A 24,719-nucleotide genomic window follows, 5' to 3' on the forward strand; every position below is an offset into this window, starting at 1 on the left:
AAGAGTACTGTGCCTGACTTTCTACTTCAGGCTGATGTGAATGACATCCGAGGATAATGAGGTCAGTGTTTAAACTGAAAGTCCCAGTTTAACTTTTATTATCGTAAACTGCTTAAAACTGGAAATGTTGAATTATAAAACTACCATAGGTAGATGGCACAACATTAAAGAAATCCATTCCATAGTTTAGAGCTTCCTGTCCTGATCCTCCTGAGCCAGTCCTGCAGTCCTTACTCATTTCCTTACTCCTGATTCATCAAAGCATTTACACTCTCTAGATTTCAGTGGGATTTAGGGATATGCTTGTTGATTCAACACTTTATTCGGAGAAAATCCTCGCTAAAGTCAGTAGGAATTTTTGCCCCAAAAGACCTAAAGTTTCACTCTTCTTTTTTTTTTTTAATCCTGTGTTTCAGTCTGCACAACTCAAATTGAGAATTTATGTGTTGGATAGTTGTTGCTACGCATCGCTCCTTGCCCAAACCAGTTATTTCACTTTGGTTATTTAATCTCTGGCTAGTAATACTAGTGGCAAGAGGAATTTAACAGATGGGGTAGTGCTGGAGTAGGTGGAGACGTGTTGAGAATAAGGTTAAAATAATTTGGTTTAGGTGTTTCTTCTTTGTATTGTATTTAAATACTAAGAAAAAGAGCACACTTTTTTCTTTATCCCCTCTTGAACTGTGTATACCATTTAAACATCTTGAAGTATAACATAGCTTTATTTTCTATTGTTGTTTAGATGTAAGTAAAAGGTTTTTAGGAAAAAACAATATGCAAGTGTGTGGGAAAGCACTTGGGAGAAAACAGAATGGAGAAGATTCGGGGGAATGGTGCCTTAAACATCACATAGCTGCTGCACAACAACTTGGTCCACTGAACTGCACCCTCTCACAAAAGTTAGTGGGTCTGTAGTGAGCGATGAATTCTACTGACACGATGTTAAAACAGAGTTTCTTAACAGGCATATGAGATCTACTTCTTCTGGATTCCTTTACTGCAAGCCTGTTTGACTAACATGTCTTGCAAGTTAAATCTGTTGGATGCCTCGTAGAGGCTGCTGAGACAAGGGAGTACATGCCGGCAGCTCCCGCTTTGCTCCCCGCCACCATGACACGCTGCACCTTTCTCTTCCGCTTTCTAATCAATCAAATGTGACTTTTTAATTAGAAACAAACAAAACCACCGCTAAATTTCTTAGAAATGGGGCTGCTGCTTAGCTTGAGCAGCAGATTAATGGGAAAATTACATTTTTGGAGATTTGCAGCAAAGTGAGAGAGCTGGTTTTGGAGGCGGGTGGATTGCTAAAGGATATAGCATGAGGTGTGCGGCAGCCTTAAACTTTCACCGCTTTCCCTTCAAAGGGCAGGAAATTCCCCAAATTTTGCAAGGTATCTATTGCTTTACTGAACTTTTCAAAACAACTTCCTTACGTAATAATATGCTTTCCTTAAATTGTCCACTGGGAACAGGTTGAGAGCACAGCCTCGCTATTTCCAAATGGCTCAACGCACTAGGAAGTAAGAAGCAGCCCTGATTCATTACAGCTTCATAATTCATAACTTTGCACTTTTCATAATTTGTTTCGGTATTATGTTATTGGGGGTGGCATCGATTAAGCCAGCAATGGTAGTCCCTGCCTTTGCGTGCCCGTCTGCTAGGCTCTGCGTTTTCCCGGTGCACAGGCAGGAGCAGAGATGAGGGGGGAGAAGGCTGATGCTTAGTCAGGGGATTTTATAGGTAAAAACCAAAGAAATCCTGTCCGAACGGGGACAGCGGTGCCTTGCGGCCCTCAGCGGGAAGGGGTGAGCGCGGAACGCTTGCGAGCGGGCCCGAGCCCCGCGGCGGGAGCGCGCCGGCTGCGCACCGGCTGGGCGGCGCCGTCTCCACGGCAACTGCCGAGCCGCCGCTGGCGCTGGAAGATGTCCGCCGGGGACCGGCGCTGCGCGCCGGACTTCGTTTTCCGCTCCCTGCCCCAGAAAGTTTTCCCCTGCCTGGAGGACAGGGACATCGGGGCGCGACTTCTCAAATGGTGGGAGGGGGAGAGCGCGCTGCGCGAGGCGCCTGGCCGGGGGCGGCGGGGAGCGGCGAGAGGCGGCGGGAGGGAGGGGAAAGGGCGGGCGGAGCTGAGGGCTGGGGCCGTCACCGCGCCCTCAGGGCTCCGCTCTGGCGGCGGCGCCTCTCTCTGGTTTCACCTCTCTTTCCCTTCTCTCTTTTTTTCGCTCTCCTTTTTCTTTTTTTCTTCCCCCCACCCCACCCCCTCTTTTAATTGTAAGTCCCTTCAGCATTTTTCAGGCGCGTAAAACGCTTGTTCCGAGGTGCAGGGCATGTATTCTTTCTCCTGTCTTCCAGAGTTAGCCAGGATCTGTTTCAGCTTCACAGCTTTGCTCTGATGCTGCTAGAGCAGCAGTTGCGCTTCCCCTCCTTGGAGGGGTGGGAGGCGGTTCTAAGTGAGACTGAAAAAAAAAAAAAGAAAAAGAAAAAAGTGTAATTATTGGTCAGAATAGAAGTTTATGTAGTGTACCTAGCCAAATTTGCAGAATGAGTAAGTATCTGGTATGTCTGCAGCATAATTAATCTAATTTTTCCATTTCAGGTCCATGCAAGGCAGGATCACAGCCCAAGCGTTCAGTTTTGACCAGCAGTTTAAGCCCTATCAAAAGGATGAATTTTTTATGGTAGTTCTAAGCCCTTAATATTTTGACTTTCTTCATGAAATTATAGCTATTCGAAAACTGCATAATGGCAAACATTGTAGCAGTGTTAGCATGCTATTTGCCGGCTCACTGTCTCCTTGAAAGTAGGTGATTTAGGTGTGGTGCTCAAGTCTTGCTTTGTGGGTTAACTGTATTGTCCAGTAAAAATATTTTAGTCTGTACTAATGTTACTCTGCTTTGAGGGAACAATTTAGTCATTCAGGATTCCCAAGAATGGGAATCTGAACTGCATGCTTATCTTGGCCACCACATTTAGTGTTGGGAAGTCCACCCTGGGGAGACTTTAAACAGTGTACATGCAGTTGGTACCCTTGCTCCCAGCTATTCCTGCTTTGTCACAGTAAATACACTGTGCCATTAGATGTGCATATGCACCATATATCTGAAAATAACAAGATTTTAAAATTTATTGAATACCGTTGCTTTATACTGGAATTTTGGGGTCTCAGCTTTTTGAGACTCAAATCTCTTGCTGATTCTGTGTCCTCTCCATTTGTTGTCTGCAAAGTCAGATCTGTTCATCTGCGGACAGAAAAAAAATAATCTGTGGTTTTAAAAACAGTGTGGTTTTTATATCTGTTGTTTTAAAAACAACTCTTTGATTTGTTGCATGTCTACTTTATATTCTTATGCTGGATAAAGAATTCCATTTCTTTGTATCTTAAAGACATTCACACAGAAATATACCAATATTTCGTCTCCCACTGATAAACATTTCAAATTACTGATGTTTAAAAAATACGTATTTACATTCTCAATGCTTGTCTCTTTTGAATTAAAAATGTAAAAATGTAACTATGAAATTATGAACCCTGAGTAGCTGTGAATTAATTGAGAACAAAGGGACCATTAAATTATATAGTCTGATCTCTCTGTATACCAGAGAGGAGGTAGAGATTTTGTTATGCAGAGACTGGAAAATCCATCATTTTCTTAGCAGCTAGTTCAGTGATTATTCAGTCTGCTTGTATGCATATACTTAAGTGTGGATTTTCTTAATTGGCTTATCTGTCATTTAAACTTGTCAACTACCAACATTGCTATGCACCTCCCATTTTGTTTTAATTGATAAATCAGTAGGACTGAATATTTCAAACTGTGGAACATCTTCTCCACCTTTTCAATAACTTACAGATCTCTTCTCTATCTGTTTAGTAATGTTGGTGTGTCTCTACACTTCTCCAAGCTTTAAATTTATTTACAAAATGTAAATTTTACAATCATACTTAGCATTTCATTTTTTACTTCAACAACACTGCATGGAAAGGTAGAATTGTTTCATCACTTCTTCCATTTTCTGCACGTCCAAGGATTTCATACAACTTTTTTTGTGTTGTTGGACTAAAAATCCTTTACTGTAAAACCTTAATAAAGCATATATAAATGTGTGCATGAAGGTATCTTGAATATGTAAAAGACTGGCTATACAAAGTTACAAAAAAAATGTATTTGGTGGTGTGATATTTAGTATCCAAACTGAAAGATCATACAGAATCTACTTACTGATTGGATCCCTGTAATTTGCTTTCAAAATATCCAGGTCACTATAAACGATTTCATTTCATTAACTTGTGTTCTCTTATTTGAATATTACAGGCATTTTTTAATGATCAAAATGTGAGCTCCAGTTTAAAGTTGCTCTCAGCTTCAGGACAATGGATTACACTGGGTAAATTTAGAATAAATTAATCCTAAATAGAAAAGTCTGTGTTGTAACTATTTTCCTCTAATTTACCATTTTGTAATAATGACAATTCATATATGTGTATCTTCACCTGGCTGAAATATCTTAAAGAATGACTTCTTTTACTAAATAATAGAAAAGATTCCTACCTAGTTTGTTACTAAATTGTCACGTTTTACACTTTTTTCCTTGACCACTACCTTGATCCATAAACTAAGCGATTAGAATTGTTTTTAAATGGCCTACGACATCCCGTTGACGTGATTGTATATCCAGAAATAATCAACTGCATTAATTGTGGAATTATAGTACTACCTTATTCAGATAACATTTGGAGAAGGGCACTCTTTTATAGATGCAATCACCTTACTTAGGACAGATCTGAGATTATTGCTCTATACAAATTAGAGCAGAAGATTAGACAGACCACACCCTCAACCAAGTTTGTGTAAATATGCTATCTGCACAACAGAAGTGATCCAGCTGCAGAGCACCATGTGATAGGTTGCTCAAGTTGCAATCATGGTATGAGGTTGACTTCTAGTTTGTTGCTAGATCATTAACTACTTACAACACTTGATTATGTCTGTAGATGGAGATGAGGGACTGAAGGAGAAAGACCAAAAGCAAATAGCACATGATTTTATGGCACCACTTTGAAACTGTAAATTTTATTATGTAAATGACATACAAAGTTTCCTGGAAATTGCACGGAATAATGTAATGGGATTTTATGCATAAAGTGAACTCTGATATCACCAAAGTGATTTTCCTTAATGGGAATATTTTAAAATGGAGTAGTAGGAAGTCCTCAGTTCTTTTGGTTTGTCTGCAGGTACTTTACTGTGTGTAAATATTTAATGGAGCTTTGGGAATTTTCTAACTTTTCCATTTCAACTCTCTGGAATTGGCATAGGTTTTCCACACTCTATACAATGACACTAGACATTGCTACCTTTTTGTCAGCAAAAATCCATTTTCCAAACACTGTATCTGGCTGTTAAAACAATTGACATACATAAGATGCAAAAAATATCTCAAGGCCCCCTTCAGTTACCTCTTTTTCATTCTAGCAAGCAGAAAGAAAATAAATATATTTCAGACTGTGGGTAAACCTTTTCCTGATTCAGGCAAGATTTGTTTTTAGGCTGTCTGTCTAGCCTATGACTTGCCAGTCCCTGTAGTGAAGGTCAGTAGGTTACATACCTCGTGTTAAGAGCGGAGGGTCACTTGCCAAGTATCCCAGCTTAACTCCTGATTCTGCTCAATCTTCCTCAGCACAGAAGTAATGCATTTTGTTCTGAGGACTGGAAGGGTTCCCTTTCTAAATCCTGAACAGCTGGTATACCCCATTTGCTCTTAAAATTTCATCTTCCCATTCTTTGCCTATTTTTGGTGAGGAATGTTGGCACATTTTTCTATACTTAGTCTTCATGTGCATTTTTTGAAAATATAGTAAGAATTAGCTTTTGAGTGGGAGGAGGTAAAAAAGTTGTATTCCGGTATTTTCTTCTTTGGGCTTGCCAATATATTAATCCAGATACATCATTTACTTATCACTGTGGAGTAACTCTTTTAAAAACACATTACTGTCCTTGGGAAAAAAAAAAAAAAAAACAAAACAACTGGAAATGGGGTTATTTTGCTTCTTAGAAAATCTGAAGGCAATTACATAATCTTAATTGATTCAAATACTGTGTTTATTCTCTTGCACACAGAAGTGTTAGGGTTTTTTTGCAGGGGGGAGATATTTTGGATGCATAATATAAGTGGGATTTAGAAAAGTTCTTAGAAACCTCCCTTCTCCTCCCTGCCATGAGCCTGGGCAGGAAGTATTTATGGACCCAAAGAAAGATGTCAGCATTAAATATATATATATATATATGAAACATCAATATAATACTACTTTAGCAGAGTGTTTGTTTTCATAATCCTTTTGTCTTTTTCCAGGCTATGGTTCACTTTTACCTTTTCACTGCGAATTTATTTTTCTCTTTAATTCAGTGGGCACGGTTTCATATTTATATCTACCTTTTCTCTGTTACATATCTCCTTTTCCTAAAATCTGTTTTTAAAAGTTCTTTGTTACTTGTATTACTTTGTTTTTCCTGTGTCTAATCTCATTTTTATTTCTCTTGACTGCTTTTCATCCTTACTTTAATATTATTAGACCGTAATATCTTCAGTCTCTGTCTTTTAAATCAAAAAGTGGCATACAGCATGGGGTCCCCAGGGAATGCAGTATGTACCTCTCTTCTCAGTTCCCCCACGTGTTGGGATTCATGGTAGGGCCCACAAGAGTACATTGTCTTAAGGACTCCAACTTTAACATTACCTGAAATATAACATTTTATGTAAACAGTACCCAAGGATATTCTCTAGTCTGCTTCATCTGATCAGACAGATACTGAATTACCTATTCTTACACGACACTTTTTTGCCTATTGTAGTAGGGATATTTTTCCCCTCTTCCTGGCTTCATGGCAGAGTACTTAATAGTTCTTCCATGTGCTTTAAGCTCCTCCTTTATCTATTACTCTCATTTCAAAAATAGAAACACCAAAAGGAACAAATTTGGCGCATACCAAATTACAACTTGAGTCTTGTATTTTTAAATAGCTGCAATGCAAACTAGTAGTTTTTTCTTGGATACGTTACTGGCCTTGCACCTGTCAGCAGCCTTGAGGAGGCAGGACTGTATCTGCTTAAGCTCAATTAACACTTGAAAAGTTATCTTCAAAGGGATAGGGTTACTGTCTTTTTGTGTAAATAAAAATTCACTATTTGCCTAAGAAAGATTCTTGATTTGCGCTATGTACTTGAAGCTCTAATGATTGCAGTCTTTGGAATGGGTTTTTAAAAGAAGGTAATCTTAAATCAGCAGGTGTTTAGACTACTGCTACAGGTTATCATTTGCAAAAATTTTAGATGTCATTAGAACTTATAAATCTTCAACATGCACCTTTTACTTTTGAAATACCATCTTTTTAGTACAGAGCACTGAACTTGCTATGTTCTATATATGTTCTATATAAACTGTTTTGTAGATAGTAAGTTGCCAGATGCTTCCCTGAGGTAAAAATCTTTCTTAAACTTTGGAGGAATTCTAAATATACCTAATCTGGGGTTTATCTGCCCAACACTAGATATGCAGTGTGCTCATGTAAAAATATATGGGCGGCACTTTATAGAGCTAGCTGGAAGAAGCTGTACGTTATAATAAGCTTAAACTGCTTCTCAGCTCTTTGTTTTCCACTTGCAGAGTTCTCAAGGCATTTCTTCTTCCCATTTTATTGCTCACTTTCACGGTGTTATTAAAACTGATCACTCTCTTCCAGGAAATTCTGAATCTCCAATTTCAAATCTCACCTCTCAAATGGGAGAGCAGCAGCTTCTAGTACATTTAAACTTTTCCATTTATAGTTTGGTTTTCTGAACTACTGAATAGATTACAAAGCTCTTGATTTTTTTTCCTGATTAAAGTTTTCATAAAATCTTGTTTCAGAGCAGAAGTGTGTCTCCTTTCCTCCCCCTCCCCCAATAAAATCCTAACAATTTGAAGGCCTATAAAAAGCTCAGTTTCTTATACTTTGAGCTCAATAACTGGGAAAATGTAAGATGTTTCTTTTTTCTCAAGTCACTTAATATCTCATTTTTATTAGTTGTGACTCAGTTTTTAATTCGTTCATCTTTACAAAACAGTTATATGTTAGAGGCCTATTTAACTCATATTAAATCTCTTATAAAATAAAAATCCTCTATCTCCATGAAAGAAAGCTGGAGAATTAGAAGTTAGATGAGTCTGGTGGGAGGAAGCATAAATAAATAAAAATCAGTTTGGTTTTTTTCTTAGGTTGTCAGGCTGTAAGTCATGTTTTTTCTGACTTGTGATTTTGGTTACATAATTTGGTTATTTTTTGATAGTCATTATGTGGACAGGTAGGAGAATGTCCTAAACATTTTTTCTTTAATAAAAAGTACTCTTTTTTCATAACCATATCTGTAGATGTGAAGCCAAACAATTAAATACCAAGATTTTCTCAATAGCTGACTTTCTTCATAGCGCATTGGCCCAATAAAATAATTTTAAAATTTCATGCCATTATTTTTAGCTTAAGTAGACACATTTTCAAACCATCAACTTTTAACTTCTTTTTAATTTTTTTCTTACTGTTGATTAGGTAGGTGGTACAGTTTACCTGGGCTTAGATAGTAAAATGCCAGTCCTACTTAACTTATGAATAAATAATCTCCATGTAATAATACATTGGAGAAATCCCAATGATTTTTTGGAAGTGTGGGGGCAAGAGAAATTCTAGGTTATGCTATGCTTGCAAAGATTAGGATCAGAATGAAATGATAGGTGCTGCTGGAAGCATCATGGTTCATGCATCCCTTTTTGGCATGTTTCTGTTCTGGAAATGCTGTCATCTGGAGTGAAATTTGGGCACCTTAGGGACTCTTTAGGTGCCCAAATTTGTCAAACACCAATTAATTTTATCTTTAACTGTATGGTCAAAAGCCTTTTGGTATTGTCATATTGTTGGCCAGTCTCCCATCAAGGGAACCTACAGAGGAGAAAAGCCAAGAGTAAACTCATGGAACGCTGGAATGCTGTGAATACTGTCTCTGCTGAGACACCTTGCCCTCGTGTTGCACATTCACTTGTGCTCAGGCTCACCCATACTCTGCTTAATGATTACAGAGATAATACTGTATTCATACAGATTCATACAGGAAGTGCTGATAGTACCTTTTTATCTTCTGAAAGAGCTGGTTAGTAAAGCTTGCAGTAGCCACAAATGAACTTTTCAAAAAATTCAGATATAATAATACTCAACAAACCAAAACTTTGTCAGGCTCTGTTCATTCTGGTTTTTACTTTGTAGGGTGCTGTTAGCAGCTATTGACTTTTGTACTTCATTGTGCCAAATTTGGTATTTGTCCTCAGATTCTTTAAGGCTTAAGCTGCAGTATATGATTTTCCAAGGGTGTGATCTAATGTGATGTTGAGTTCACATGGTGTTTCATTTATTATTCTTTTGGTTGGTAGAATTATCAACAGAGGAAGCAGACATAAAAACCTTAATGCAAAGTAGCATGCAGATGAATTCAATGTTTCCTTTATACTTGCTTCTTTCTTAGCTTTCTTTGGTTTTTGAGGGATTATGTGATTGTCATATTTATGGGGTCTGTATTAAAAAAAAATATATATGCCACACACAACCATTTGGAGAAGTTGATTATTTCCACACATTATCAAGTTGCAAATTAATGTAAAACCATTAGCATATGGAAATTCTCCTATTTTATTTATTGCAAGAGACCTGAAGTGAAGCCTTCCTATATATTCCAGGTTCGAAAGTGACAAAAATTGAAGCTACAGTGGTGCCCTGTACACAGATTTCCATGTCATTTTTTGATCGGCTATACTCAGAAGGAGTTGTTAGAGAAACTGGCGATATTGTGAAATGTTATGATGATTATTACGATGATATTCTCATCTCTGATGAATTAAGGAAGGTCAGTATAGCAATGAATAATTTCTTATCATTTTTCATACTCTATAAGCTACCATAAGGACACATTTTTTGGTATTTAATTTTTGTTGACAACACATACTTTCCATGATAAAAATGAGCATTGATAGCCACATGATAGAAATGACTGAGGCACTGCAATGTGTGAATGTGTGAAAGCAATGGCTGTTTTCCGGGTAGGGTCTCTTTCCTTTTTAGGTGGGAGAAAAAGATAAAACCTTCTTCCACCCACCCTTGTCTCAAGTAGTGTGTGTGTGTGTGTGTGTCAAAGAGGGAACTATGAAAAGGGAAAATATTTTTCAGTGTAACGCTGGAAAAGGAGTAAGTATCTCTCCTGAACAGACCAGCAAGGTAAAAACTGTTGTACTGCAGTAGAGGTGTCAGAAAACAGATTATTCTGAAAAAAGAATATCTCTTAACAGTGGCACTTTCTTAATCAATGTATGTCTTCACTGTGTTTCTTTTGACTTCATAATCTAAACCAATATTTTTTACTTATGTTTGTTTATTATTAGCAAAGCATAGTGTGGGAGAACTGGATTTTACTCTTCCTTGTATATATAATCAACATAAGTACTTAATAATTATAGAGTTGCATTCATTTGCACTTGGCAAATCCTTTGAAGGCAATGTATTTGAACCAGTGACACTGGTTACCGGATGTGGCCTGAAATACTGGTCTGTCTTGTAAAATTCTGGGAAAAGGAGGGAATGCATGCTCATGTTTGAATTTCAGATGTGATTTGTAGCCTAGCAGTTAAAAATACTATGTATTTATTTCTAAGTTGAGTATGTGTGAAATGTTTTCTGTAAATTAAGTATATTGGATGTAGGAAAGTTAGAGGCAACATTTAAAATAAATCACTGGAGTTTCAGTCTCTTTCCATTTTCCTTTCCTTGGAAGGGATGTGTGTGTCTGCTTTTTCAAGTCGAAGGATTCACATTTGTTTGAAATGAACATGATTCCTACTCCTAAAACCTAAAATGGCAGAAAATTAAGAGTCAAAATCTTCCAGGAATGGCGTCAAAATTCCAGATCGAGTTATTCAGTACACGAGGATGGTAGACTGTAGGGGGCAGCAAACTGTCTATCGCCTGGTGTCAGAGGGTGGCTGGCCCTCAGCTGCAAAACTGCAGGTTTCTTTCCTACCTGCCATGTCTTCTCTTGCTTCAACCAGGAACAAGGTTTGGGTACAGATGAGGTGGCCATCAACGACACTTGCTGCTCTGACCTCTTTTTACTCAGGTTGTATAGTGTTGTTATAAAGAGGGCCAGAGAGCAGTAAGCTCCTGTCTAGCTTTGCCTGGGTTGGCGTCTGCAGTTTGGCTGATGTGACTTAAATGTCTTGTAGCTGTACTGAGTTACAGTTCCTGTCCACCTTTCCGGTGCATAGCACTGGGACTAATCTAGCAAGTCTCTGTTCACCTGATAGTGCAGCAAAAGGCAGGTGAGACACATGCGGGCAGCTGGATAGCATGTCTGGTTAGTCCGGGCTAAAGTTAATGGTTTACTAGAGTCTGCAGTAAAGGATGATGTGAGTTTGTGTGATCCCCTCTGGGAGATCCTTGGGATTGCTTTACAAATGTGACATAACTCTCCAAACTGAGAGTAAAAAAGCAAACATAAGCAAAGTTATCAAAGACAAACTAATTAGCAGTGACCCACATACCCAATACAGCTAGATTATTTTCAGATTATTGATTGCTTCATTAGCATGATGAGCAATTAACCAGTGAATAACAAGACTCTTGAAAAACTTTCCCTTATGTCTTGTGGGCACAGATCTGACAGCGATTCTGCTTTATATTATGTCTATAACTTTTGAACATAATTGCATCATTGGAAGAAAGAGAAGTACTTAAATCCATCCCTAGTTCATATATTTTATATGGACGTCAACTCCAAAGTAGTTGCATTGTTTATAAACTTAATCTCAAATAAGAAATTTTCACCTATTTGACTTCATTGTTATTTTCTTCTTCCACAAGGTCTTGCTTCTGGAAGATTCAGACCATTATGACTTATTCAGTCAATCGGATCGTGAGGAATTTCTGTTCTGTCTTTTTAAACATCTTTGCATTGGAGGAACTCTTTGCCAGTTTGAAGATGTAGTTGATCCATACTTACAAACTACAAAAGCTTTATATAAAGACTTGGTGAGGTAAGTGTTTTCTGTTTTATGCAACTGTATATGTACGTGCTGTGCTGTCATAGATACCTTGTGTTAATTTGTTTATATTTATTGTGTATTACTGCTTCAAAAGTGAGGCTGTTATTTAATCAATCTGCAAGCATTTTTGCCTTCAATGATCAAAGTACCGGGTAACAATGATAAGTAGTTTAATGGCAAAATAGATGCAATTTTAATTGTCTGACATAAAAACTTTTTAATATTATGTATATGTACATTGATGTTTTATAATTCACTTCTATCTCAAACATTTTTGTTTCTGTAATTGTCTACTGAAAACATGGCATGGCACTGGAACCAGATTGTGTTCCCACTGTCATTGATAAAATATCAGTTAAGTCTTGGATATATAGTCGTGGACTGATTTTAAGATGTTTTTGGCTTAGGATTTAAAAATCAAATAATTTAGTTGAATTTTTTAGTTCTGTATATATTTTATTCTATCTGATGAATATTATTTTTTTAAGTACAATAGGATTTTGGCATTCTTAATTCCACAAATACAGTTCTTGCAGCATAAAGCTAAGGGTGACAGAATCTGGCTGTTAACATGACACAGTGGACTAGCACACTTTTTTTACTAGGTCTGGTGTATGGAATTTTATGTATTTTTTTTCTTCAGATTAGAGGTGATGGATCAGACGTTCAAATTCAGGGGAAAAAAAGGCTGGGTTTTGCCCTGTTTTCATATATCCATATGCAATTGACAACATTTCTTATTTCCTGGTTAGTGGTTAGTTAGCAAAGACTCGTTCCTAGCTAAGCTAATGGAAATGTATCAATGATATTACTAAAATTTTGTATTCTATTATACTTTGCCACTCATAGTAAGTATTCGTGTGTTAGTATAAACAACAACAGTAACCTGAACAATGGAAAACAACTGCAGACCTCTGAAATGATAGTACAACTCTGATAATGTGGATATTAAGTAATGCACTAGGTTGTACACTACAAAGACTTCAAATTGCTTAAAGTAGGAACTGATATTTTTCCTCTTTCTCAGCTCTGTTTTGAATGGTGTGATGACCAACTGTTACTTTATCTCCTATTTTAAGATTATATACAAGCATATTAGGAAAAAAATTGTTTAAGATGTATTCACTATTATGTCTGTTCTTAAAATGTCTTTGGATAAACTGAAAAGTAAAATTTGTATGTCTGAACAAAAATACAGTGAAGGGATTAGACCCAGTGATTCTTAATCACCTGAATATTTATTTACTTCTGTAGCACTTGTATATAGATTGATGTATCTGAACAAAATATTTAAAACAAAATATTTGGCTGGATCTGGAAATTTTTGGTAATACTGAACCAAAGCAGCTTACAAATCATTAATAACTTCTAAGAAGCTTTCAGATTTTCTAATGGTCAGTATTTTTCAGGGTGTAAGTTGACTTAGGTGCTGTTCCCCAGCATCATCTAAAATAAATTATTAAAGTAGCAGTAGAACAGTTGATACTTTTAGAGAAACCACTGACAGAAAAATTGAGCATTATCAATATTCCAAGAATATTTTTTGTAGAAATAATGAATTTAAGATTGCTGCATGTATTAATTTGGATACTATGATTAGTCACCAGAGCTTTCTTATTAGTGTGATTAGTTTTGATATTGTCGTAGAATACATAGATGGAAGTCAAGTGGGTTCTTCAGAAAAACAGAGTATGACATGAGGATCCATCAGTGCTTCAGCTCTACCCTTCCTTTTCTTTTAAATTGTTCACTCTGCACTTGAAAGAAGCTGTTTGTTACTCTAATCCCTGGCCTTAGTTGACTCTGCATTGACTACAGCTGTTTCTGCCCTTGTGTTGTTGAATTGACCTAGGATAAAGCACAAATCCAATCAGTTCCTTTACTTTATTGCTTCCCTCTGCTTTTGAGTTGTTTTATCCTGAACATGTTCATTCACATTTTGTTCCAATTTTGCTCCTTTTCTTTACCTTCCTATCTCCTTAAACTTTTTCCTGTTCTTTTTCCTTTTCCTGCTGTAAAATTTGATAAGGATGTCAAATAGTTCTTGTTGCTTAAGGAAAAAAAAACAAACCAACAAACCATCTGCCAAAATCTTCTCCACCGTCTCATCCTGCTTTCAAGGTCTGCCTTTTCTATACCCTCAGCCTGTTCCCTATTGGCACTTTATATATTTCTGTGATTTTTCTCTTGTGTGCTACTTCTGTCCTTTATACAGTATCAGGAGAAAATCTTTCAAGATCACTTCCTCTGCTTTTTGGTGTTTGGGTGTTTTCAGTTTGGGTGGGTTTTTTCCCCAGTTGCCAGCTGACTTTCTGTCCTCCAAAGTTTTGAAATACATCTACTCAGTTTATATGACATAACTGATCTTCAGTATTTATCTACCATGTGTCTCTCCATTTCTGTGCTTGTGAATGTCTGCTGGTTTCTCACTGCCAGTGGAGCTGGCATTAACGCTGACTAGCAGTTGAAAAAGAAACTCACAACTTAACTAAATCTTTTATCTTGCTCCTTTGATACTAAGTTCTCTGTCGGTCCCATGAGAAAAGCTTTTGATCTTGACATTTCAGGCTTTCCCTCTCCCTTCACAATCACAGTTGTCTCCTGCTTTGTCACATTTCCCCCTGCTCCCAGTTTATCCAGAATGATACTGCTATTCTCTTACCACCATCTTAAGAGAGAAAAAGCCAGTGAAGGGATAAGCAATGCAGCTTTGAAAAGGGACACTGATGCCACAGTCTTGACTTAGTTTCTAATTTCTACTCCAATCTGTGCACTGTGCTACTTACTTCATTTTTGCACAAATGATACCAGAAAATAAAGCAATGAAAATTACTTTCTTATGGTCTCTTGTTTTCAGTAAACAATTGCTAATGAGAGTGGTGGTCTCTTAAGTTCTGTTTACCGAACAGTTCAAAGTCCTGTTGAATACCAACTATCCTTGACATTCTTATTTTTTACACTGCTACCCTCCATCTGTTTTCTTTTCATGTTGGATTGCAGTCATACTGGATACTTTCTACTCTTTGTAAAGCAGTACTAAAAACTTTTTGGTATTAAAAAATTCTGAAAACTATACTCTTAAGCTTTGATTTCTATGTTTTGAGGGCTCGGAAGGCTTGGTGAAAAACAGATGGATAGTACAATAATTAATAGCTGCTAGCTGATGTGCATTGAAAAATTAGCTCCCACAAATGAACTTAGTCTGATCATGATATGCTTATAGAGGTATAAACCCTCACCATTTGGTCCTGTAACAATTTTTATTATGGCAAAGAGCCTTGGCATGAAGAGTTCCACAGAAGTGTCTAGTGCTGGGAGTGGCAGGCCTGTTGTGAGCTTTTCCCCACTTCTCTTTCTTACAGCCTTTCCTAACTCCATAGCTAGCATTCAAGATAGTGTCAAAAGATTTAGGATTTAATTTTATTAAAGCATTTCCATGCATATAGCTTTATTGTGAAAGAATGCAATAATATTTTGAAATTAACTGCTCTAGATATTTTACAAGCACAGTTAGGAACTTCCACATACAACTATTAAATGGCAGGCATCTTCTCTTTTGTAAAATGAATAATAATTACTTCCTAATGAATTAATGCACAACTTGTTGTCTGTTACTAATCCAGCAGTAATGTCTGTGACCAGTTGAATCCATCCAAGATTTTAGTGCTAACTGTCATATCCCATGTAACCTAAATAATTTCAAAGTCTTTGCTGTTATATTTTGGTTTAAAGAATACATTCACATGTCAAAAATTTATTAATTATAATCTATGACTCTTTGTTGATAAATCTTGTCCTTTGTACTTAACCCCTGATTTTTCTGACAGTGTCTCTCCATGGTAACACCTGCTGTAGTATCTTGCAGTCATTGTTCCTTCTCCTTCCTTCTGTGCCATCTCCATGCCCTTTCCCCCATAATAAATGCATTTATATGAAAGCATTGAGTTGTTCTTTTAATGTTTGGAAAGCCTAATAAAATATTGCCAGTAAGGTTAGGATATAAATAGAACCCAAAGTGAATTGAGATACGATAAGGAAGTTTGCTCTTTATAAAAAGAGGATAGATGCACATTAAAATTGTGAAGGAACTGCCATGTTCAAGGAATAGTTTGGAAGTTAACAATTTGAAAGAACAGAGGTATGAAGACTATTTTTAAGAAAATACTATCCTCTTCAAGAAGACAAGGTGTTTTTTTCTAAAACTTTTTAGGAAAAAAATAGAGCAAAGGAGCTTGTCAAAGGCAACCTCCCGGTTTCTTTCAAGTCAGCAAGGGAAGAATCTCATCTGATTTTGGCAGATAAATTATTTTGCCTTAAAAATTAACTGAAGTACTAGAAATAAATACTCAGTCTGAATAAATGATGTACAGGAAGCTAACCACAAGGGGAAAATTTCTTAAGGCAGTGGAATAAATAGGAAAACTTGTTCTTTGTCACCCCTTACTTTGGTATAACATAAAAACTAAGAAATCAGAAATTGTTTTCAGACACAAGAATATGAAGCCTGAGTAACTTAAATACAACAGTAGCTTTTGGGGGTGGTGATATATGGTAGAAAGTGCTAACCCCACTAACCTCCTATACCTTGTTCTGAAGTTGTTACTCTTTCAGCAGAGATGGTTAAAGTTTCTGAACTGCTGCAGTTTACAGCCCGGTACGTTAGCATAAACTGTCACCCATGTTAGTTTATCTTAATATGCTGCTCTGTAAACTGCAGTGGTTCAGAAGCTGAGTCATGAACCAGTTGAGCTGTCCCTGCTGGGAAGGCAGTAATCTCTAGAGGGGTGGTAAGGCGTCTAGACAGCTGGGGTCAGTACCAGTTTCAGCAGTGCTGTGTCAGTGTTGAGTATATCAGCGTGTCAGTTGCAACAAAAAATTCTGATAAAGCTTCATTACTGACTCACCGCAGGAAAGATCAACTTCACATTATAGGCTTAATTTGCACATAAGTGTGTCATTACAGATGAAATCAGATAATCAGAGAGTCAATTTCTTTTATTGGTTGGAGAGATTTGAATGAACAAAGATGTTGGTTGACTTGGGGTTTGTTCGTTCTTATAAAAAGAAGCTTTGTGAAAGCAGTGTAATGGGGGACTGCTTGGAGCTGGTGTGGAGCTGGTGGCGCTTAACACACATCCCCTAGCAGCTTGGCTATATTGGGACCTTTCCTGGGAACTGAACTTGTTTGTGACAAGGCAGGTTTTGAGATACGCATTTCGTGGACCTTTGTAAGTATGGAATTTATAAGGCTCAACTGCTCCACAGTAAGTTAATGTAAATAGGAATCTATGAAATTAGATAAATTAATAGAAGTTACATGATCTAATTTATGAAGAAATGTAAGCATCGCTTTAAAGCAGGCCTGAGGGAAAATGATACATTTTAAAAGACTTAAATTTAAATCATTAATTATAATTTATAATACATTGTATTTTATATAAAATTAAAATAGATTAAGATAAATAAACATAAAAATTATGTTGAGACGCCTGGAGGCTTTGCAACAATATCTTAGTGCTTTATTAATTATGATGGAAGAAATGGAAGTCTTCACAACAAACACAGTCTAGAAATACAAAAATGTAGAACTAATACTACCCAAAGCTGCATAGCTGTCTATATATACAACATTCAAAAGGAGGAAAAATGAACCTAAACTGTAATTATATATTGATTAAAAATGAACTAAAGTCTGCATTTCTTCACCAGTTCTGCTGCTACTTCTTATAGTCTGTATTAAGATGCAATTCACTTTGCAAGTTTTTTTTTTTTTCTCAAAGAATTCATAAAAAGATTCTTACAAAATGTTTGGCTGAGTAACTTTTCATAGCTATCAAAATGCAAACTTTATATTAGAGTAATCTTGGCCTGGGTAATACTGTTGTGATTTAGTAGCTGAAAACAGTGAAACCAACTCACATGACTAGATACTTCCAATAGTTTTCAGTAAAATGTTACAATATCCATATTATGACCATGGTCAATGTACCTTTTCATGGTCAGTGTGCCACGAGTTGAATTTTAACGTGATCAAATTTGAGTGAGAACACTGCATATGTTAAAAATTTATTTATTAAATGAAGGTTTCTAATAATCAGTGCTTATTGTATGTACTAAGCATATATTATTCCCCTGTATTTCAGTGTTCAAAAGAATCCTGAAACAAAAGAAATACATATTATTTCTACAGTCTTCAGAGTGTCTGCGTATGTAAGTATTAATAATTTTTTGGTACAGAATTTTACTGGAAGTAACATGCATAATATGAAAATAATGAATTGACATTTACACACAAAAAAAAGCATAATATTCCAATTTAAAGGTGTTTTTTTTTCCATAGTTGTAATTTTTTTATTCATTAATTCCTTCCCTGATCTCATCCTGCTTTCTCGCCCTCTTTACTAACTCTTTATCAATAAGCACCAACTAAAGTTTTATTTGGTAGTTTACTAACAATAGTTTTACTGGATTACACTTGAAGTCATAATAATCATCCAGAAACTAGTTTATTAAAAAACCTATATCTTTAGGTCTGAATAATTCTGGCTTTAGATCTACTTAAGATAACAGTAAGAATTAAGAATCCACCTGACTTTGTATAGTTTTATTTTTAGAAATGTTCATAGAGCTTTCTGAATAGCTTGTATTGCTATTCCTGTTCCTGTAAAGATTGCAAGGAAGTTTAGTATATAAAAAGGTTGCAGTGGTGAGATGAGTGCTAACCTCTTTTATCCTCCCTTGTCAAGTCTCATTCCTATCTGTTTTTCTTGCAAAATCATACATTTATCATCAAGATAAGTTTGAGAACTGGCTGCATGTTTACTAGGTTCAGCATATCTGTCATTTAATTGTTACAGTAGGATGAACTACTCCAAATTCTTCTTGAGTAACCAGAATATGTAATAATTAAATGTCAGATAATGTACCCACTTTCAAAAGAACTAGCTGATGTCATTTCAGACTGCACAAACTTCTCTGTAAGTTGCCAATAGCCCAGTTGTTCACCTGTGGGTCATCATATTTTGAGTATTATGTGTGATTCATAAAAGGCTTTTGAAAGGTTTTTGAAAATAAGCACTTCATGGGTGTATCAAAACTTACCTTTCTACCAGGGTACAGACTGTAATAAAAATAAAACAAAAATTAAATAAAAAAGCAAAACCCTGATAACTTGTTATTCTGTTATTACTGTTTCCTCCCCAGCTCTGAATCTAAGATATTGATGTGAACTTCACAGATTTCTATGTTTAGGTAGATGCATGATAATTAAGAGCTGATATTTAACTCTCTTTGTCATACATGAAATATCATCAGTATTAAAATAATTAAAAAAAAGACAAGAAAAAAAAAAGAAAAACTTCAGAAACCTTTTGAAAACAAAAAAAATGGATGGACAAAAGAAAATCCACTGTAAATACAGAGCAGGTTATCCTCCCTGTAGCCTTAGGGGAAATTTGGGCTTTACTGCACATTCCGAAAATTTGCATGGTGAAGGAGAATTCTGAAATTCTGGTTTGCATTAAAGAACATCCTGAAGAATTTTCTCTCAGAATAGAGAAAGGCTTGAGTGTGTATGTCTAGATTGTTTGATGGCTATGTGGATCAAAACTATTTAAACTGAAAATTACAGGAAGGGCACCTACTGGAGCACAAATATCTTGTGCTTCTGATGAAAAGTTTCTGTCAAGGAGATAATTATATTTCTGCAGTAGATTTAGTTTCATTTGGTAAATAACTGTAAAGTGTGCTACTATGATCTTCATGTTGAGCTGACGATTTTTGAGCCATGTTTCCTTGGTTTGTATCTGAAAGAAGTGGACATACCTTCTTAGCCTGATATAAATAAAAAAACCTGTTCTGGTAAAAGAGACTTGAGTAGCTGAGAAGCTAGAAGAATGCACATTTTTGCAAGCTGGATTAAGAAATCAACAAATTAATATACTTGTATATTTGAAGTACAAATGGAATCAGGAATTAAGAACTTTATGTAACAGCATCCTGACACCATCCATTCCTTTTTATTCGGTTTTTAAGCTGTGGCTAAGAAGCCCTTGTTTTAGAAACATTACCTAAAAAAGCACACTAGTAGAGACGCAAACATTTTAAATTATTAAGGTATAGTTTTAAACGTTAGTAGATCTGTTTAGGATTAAAACTTGACAGATGTGGGCATCATAAGAGAACTTAAAATCCTGTGACCAAATACTCTGTCAAACTCCAAATACCCTTGGGAGCTTTAGGGCTTGCACATAATAAAATGTTACAGCTGAAGTGTTTGAATGCTGGCTTGTATTTTAGAACTTTCTTTACCTGAACTTGAACTACAGCAGTGTTAGAAATCAGTGTAATGCATAGTTTGTTCAAAAAGTATTAAGAAAAAAGTTGATTAAATTATGCAGTTTTGAGAGATATTCAGCACTATCTTTATTTCTTATTATGCTATGCATTATACTATGCATATGTACTCTTAAATCATCAGCTGATTATCTGTGTTCCTACAATGGAAAAGTAAAATTATCCTACTCTAACATCAGTAAATCAATCATTACACCCCCTGCATGTCTGAAGTCCACACTGCAGATGGAATTGTTCAATTCTGAATTAATGTACATGCACCTTATTGCTCTAAAACCCAGAGCAAGTCTGTGTAGATTCCAGAGTCTTTATGCTCAAGGATTTTGGGGGGTTTAATGACCTCTTTTACTAATTAAAATAAATTTAAATACCCTTTTCATTTAATTAGGTTATATTTATTGTTTTCCTCATACTAGGTTTGGTATATTCTAAAGTTTCTTAAAATGCCTCATCACCAGAACTTAAGTTGTTTTTATTTGTGAGTTGAACAAATTTTTAGTGTGCTAACACTGCCTTTAAACAGTCAAAACCTCAACTGGTGTTGGTCAATTCCATAAGGACTGCAGGAGTGGGATTTTCAGTAGCAATGGGAAAAAAATTTAACTAGCAGTCACATCTGCATGTTGGTCTTCTTTTGCCTTTTTTTTTTTTCCAGTTTTGTGCATGAGCTTAGGTTATTTTTTGATCAAACTGCAAAGGCATTGTGATGCTGAGTACTGTAAAATCTTGAAGCTTGCTCTCCTTACTGATATTGGGAATCTGGTGTTACACACATATCCCTGAAAAATACCTGGAGAGAGCTAGGCATCTTAAAAGTGGAGCTACAGAGTTTGTATGCTGCACCACTTAAAAACAGAATGTTATTTTCAGCTTGCAGCATTTGGCTACCATCAGAAAATGCTGTGAATAAACATTACCAAATCTCTACCTGTTTTAAACAATGCTTTTTATGGTGGTGCTTATCTTAATTCAAGATTTATGGTGTTGAATAATCCCTCAAAGGAAGACACTGGAACATGTAGTAGGGGGTTCATCCTCTTTGAAATAACAGGAGAGAAAATGGGGTGCCAGTAACAACTGCTGGATAAACTTTACAAATGGTCCTTGGAGCAGAAATTGGAACCCAGACCTTTCCCTTCTAAGCTGACTGCCTTAACCACTGGGAGAGGTTACAGTTTTCATGTTCCTTTGGTCCAAAAAGAGATGGGTTATTTTATGCAAAGGAAGACAGCTTCAACGAAAGAGATGTGCCTCTAATCTGGAATAGTCTGTAGTCCGGGAGTTTAAAATTTTCCTGGAGAAAATGGACAACATATGCAATATATCAATTTCCCTCAGGCAAAAAAAAAGTGGAACAGAACCTACATCTGGTCAATTGTTGTATAAAGGTGTTGTGGAACAAGGGGAAACTGTTACACATTTTAAAAGCAAGGAGGTGTCAGCTGTTTGTTGGTCTTTCAGATGTTCAGTTACCTGACTGAATACGTAAAACCAAATCAACCCTCCAAAAATCCCCCCCTCTAGTTCCTGGGTCCCTAATGGATATGAAGTGTGTGTCAAGCTGTGCTGCTCCATCAGTGCTGAAGCTTTTATTGACGTGCAGACGTACAATGTTAAATTGAAGAGCCCAGTTCTGGTGTCATCAGCTGAACATGGGTTTTTTCAGAGCGAGGATTTTGGAGCTAGGTGTCTGGACTCCCTTCAGACCCTTTCTGAGGTCTGGCAATCAAAATGTTTTCAGTAACAGTTCAAAGTTGTCAATAAGAGCTGTAATGAGGGTTTTCCTTAAATGCAAATATTTGAAACTGAACAGATGCATTAGCAAATGTTAAGTGCAAAAGAATTACTGATAGAACAAGCTTTATATATTAATATAGTCCCTAAATGTTTTTGTTTCAAAGGAAACATGATCGCATGGTTGTGTATTTAATCATCTGTATTTTAGGCTCTAATTGTGTAAATGCATGCATACATGTTAAATTTCACATTTTTTATTAATATTTACCTCAAGTTTATTGGAGCTATACAGACAGAACTACCGTGCATTTTGTAGCATCAGGAACCTCAAGGGTACATAATCTCCCTTAAATAAACGACCGTATGTATTCAATTTTGCCATGAAACAAACTGTTACAGTTGCAACAAAATGACACATTTCATTCAGCATTTATGAATTCTCTCATGGGTGCCCATGTTGTGGCTAATGCTGTTGTTTGAGTTCTTTTTTTACTTCCTCGCAGGGTAATAATGGCCTGTGTTACCCCTCAAGCCACAGCCACCCGCAGACGTTTGCCTACTTGATTGTGGATCCCTGCAAGCGACACGTGCATACTTTGTACCACTGTTTTGGTGGAAGCTTATTTAATAACTAGTTATAAAACCAGCTGTTCTCCACTTTTATAATGGAGGTGGCCGCCTCTCTGCATGAATTCAGGTAGACATTGCCTAGTTTTCTTACGAGGAAGGATGTGCTCCTTGGTGATATGCTCTGCAGAGCTACAACGTCACGCAGATGCTACTATGCAGTTAGCAACAATTTTTGCTGTGTTTAAAAGGCGTGCTTCTCGAAGCTGTTTTCTTGGCAGTTTTGTCCCCCTCACCCGTTTTATCTAATAAAATCCGTTTATCAAAGCGTCTCGTCCCTTCTTCCTGAGCCAGCCCTTCAGAGCCACAACGCGTAAATGCCGGGGGAAGCTCCACAGTCAGTGAAACCTCTACGGGACCGGGAGAAGGTGCGTCAGGCGCCCCCCAGCCGGCCGGCCGGCCTGCCCCCTCCGCCGCCCCCACCCCCGGCCCCGCGGCAGCAGCCCCGCAGGCCGGCGCCGCCCGGGGCGCGGCCGCCCCGCCACTGCCAGGTGAGGCGACGGCCGGCAGGCCGGGCCCGGCCTCCGCCTCAGCCCGAGAGGGGACGGGCCCCGCCGCCTCAGCCCCGCGGCTGCCCTCGCTGCGGGAGGGCGCTGGCCGGAACTGGGGGGTGTCCCGGCCCGACGCGTCCCCGCCTGGTCCCGCGGGCGGTACGCGTGCGTGGGGGCGCAGCCCCTGCCCGGCAGCGGCTCCCTGCAGGCGCAGGCCGGCGGGGGAGGGGAGCACGGCCGCCTCTCCCCACCCGCTGGCGGAGCGGCCGCCTGGAAGTTGGGATAGAAGTTCGGGGAGGAAAAAAAAAAAAAAAGCTGTGGTTGGCGGCACCGCTCCGCGGCAGCGGAGGGCGGGCGGGCGGCAGCCGGGAGAGGTGCGGGCGGGCGCGCCGGGAAGGGCGGCGGGGTGGCGGGCGAGCCCGGGCGCAGGGCGAGTGCGGGCCGCGCGGGGCTGGGGGGGCCGGGCGGCGCCCCTCGCGCCAGGCGGCCGCCGAGCGGGAGGCGGTGCGGGCGGGCGCGCGCAGGAGGACTGCCGCGGCACAGGCTGCCTCGGTCGGATACGGTGCGGGCGGGCTCAGGAGGGGCGGAGTCGACGGCGGAGAGTGATTCGGGCGGGCGTAACTGCGAACTTTTGTTTGGTGTGTTGTGTGAGTTAGTTTCCGCCGCCGGGACAGAGGCGCCGGCCGGGCTGGGCCGGGCTCGGGGAAGCGCCGCACGGTCAGAGTTGTTTTGCCAGTTGCTGCAGCCGGGTCGGTTTCTCTGCCGAGGGGTGATAAGCGCCGGCGACAGCAGGACGAGCCGCGGCCCGGGGAGCGGGGCATGCGGGACTGGGAATCCGGGCTCTGAGCCGCCGAGCCCCGCCAGGGAAGCGCCGGGGGATCCCGACGGAGCCATGGATCCTGGGCAGCCTCAAGCGCAGCAGCCGCCGCAGGCAGCGCAGCCCCCGGCCTCGCAGCAGCCCGCGCCGCAGCCCCCGGGCGCGGTGTCGGGGACCCCGGCCGGCGCGGCGCAGCCCCCGGGCGCGGGGCCCCCTCCGGCGGGGCACCAGATCGTCCATGTGCGGGGCGACTCGGAGACCGACTTGGAGGCGCTGTTCAACGCCGTGATGAACCCCAAGGGCGCCAACGTGCCGCACACGCTGCCCATGCGGCTGCGGAAGCTGCCCGACTCCTTCTTCAAGCCGCCCGAGCCCAAGGCCCACTCCCGCCAGGTGAGGGGGAGGGGGCGGCCGCGCCGCGGGCGGGGGACGGGACGGGACGGGCCGGCCGCGCTCTCGCCCTCCCTCCCCGCCGCCGAGCTCCTCCCGGGGGAGGTGTGTGGGGGAGGGGGCTGGGGCGGGAACCCGCCCTCCGCGGGGCTGCGAGGGGCGCCCGGCCGGGGCTGCCGGGGCGCTCGCT

The 24,719-nt window shown here is 39.1% G+C and overlaps 2 protein-coding genes across 9 annotated transcripts in view; both read left to right on the top strand.

Moving 5' to 3' along the window:
* Nucleotides 1-1,895: 1,895 nt before the first annotated feature.
* Nucleotides 1,896-23,207, top strand: CFAP300 (cilia and flagella associated protein 300). Its single transcript, XM_056329981.1, has 7 exons — nt 1,896-2,032; nt 2,597-2,678; nt 4,314-4,386; nt 9,758-9,924; nt 11,931-12,103; nt 18,256-18,322; nt 22,708-23,207. The coding sequence occupies exons 1-7, from the start codon at nt 1,923-1,925 to the stop codon at nt 22,837-22,839; spliced, it is 804 nt and encodes a 267-aa protein (XP_056185956.1). The 5' UTR covers nt 1,896-1,922; the 3' UTR covers nt 22,840-23,207.
* Nucleotides 23,208-23,918: 711 nt separating this feature from the next.
* YAP1 (Yes1 associated transcriptional regulator) overlaps nt 23,919-24,719 on the top strand; it is a 98,619-nt gene continuing 97,818 nt past the window's right edge. For 2 of the 8 annotated variants that reach the window (XM_056328290.1, XM_056328289.1), the window contains exon 1: nt 23,920-24,532. In XM_056328290.1, the coding sequence (XP_056184265.1) occupies nt 24,215-24,532 (318 nt within the window). In that variant the 5' untranslated portion in view covers nt 23,920-24,214. Of the gene's footprint in view, nt 24,533-24,719 lie in introns of all 8 variants that reach the window. The other 6 variants (XM_056328283.1, XM_056328291.1, XM_056328285.1 and 3 more) reach the window with 4 other exon arrangements.

This window comes from Falco biarmicus, chromosome 2 (genome assembly GCF_023638135.1).
Source record: "Falco biarmicus isolate bFalBia1 chromosome 2, bFalBia1.pri, whole genome shotgun sequence".
NCBI classification, from domain to species: domain Eukaryota; kingdom Metazoa; phylum Chordata; class Aves; order Falconiformes; family Falconidae; genus Falco; species Falco biarmicus.

What these genes read in the sequence shown, in the direction of transcription:
- CFAP300 (XM_056329981.1), top strand. Translation starts at nt 1,923, where the DNA reads ATGTCCGCCGGGGACCGGCGCTGCGCGCCGGACTTCGTTTTCCGCTCC. An exon ending in AGGACAATGGATTACACTGG is followed by an intron (nt 4,387 to 9,757) that starts GTAAATTTAGAA and finishes TATATATTCCAG; the next exon opens with GTTCGAAAGTGACAAAAATT. An exon ending in TCTTCAGAGTGTCTGCGTAT is followed by an intron (nt 18,323 to 22,707) that starts GTAAGTATTAAT and finishes ACTTCCTCGCAG; the next exon opens with GGTAATAATGGCCTGTGTTA.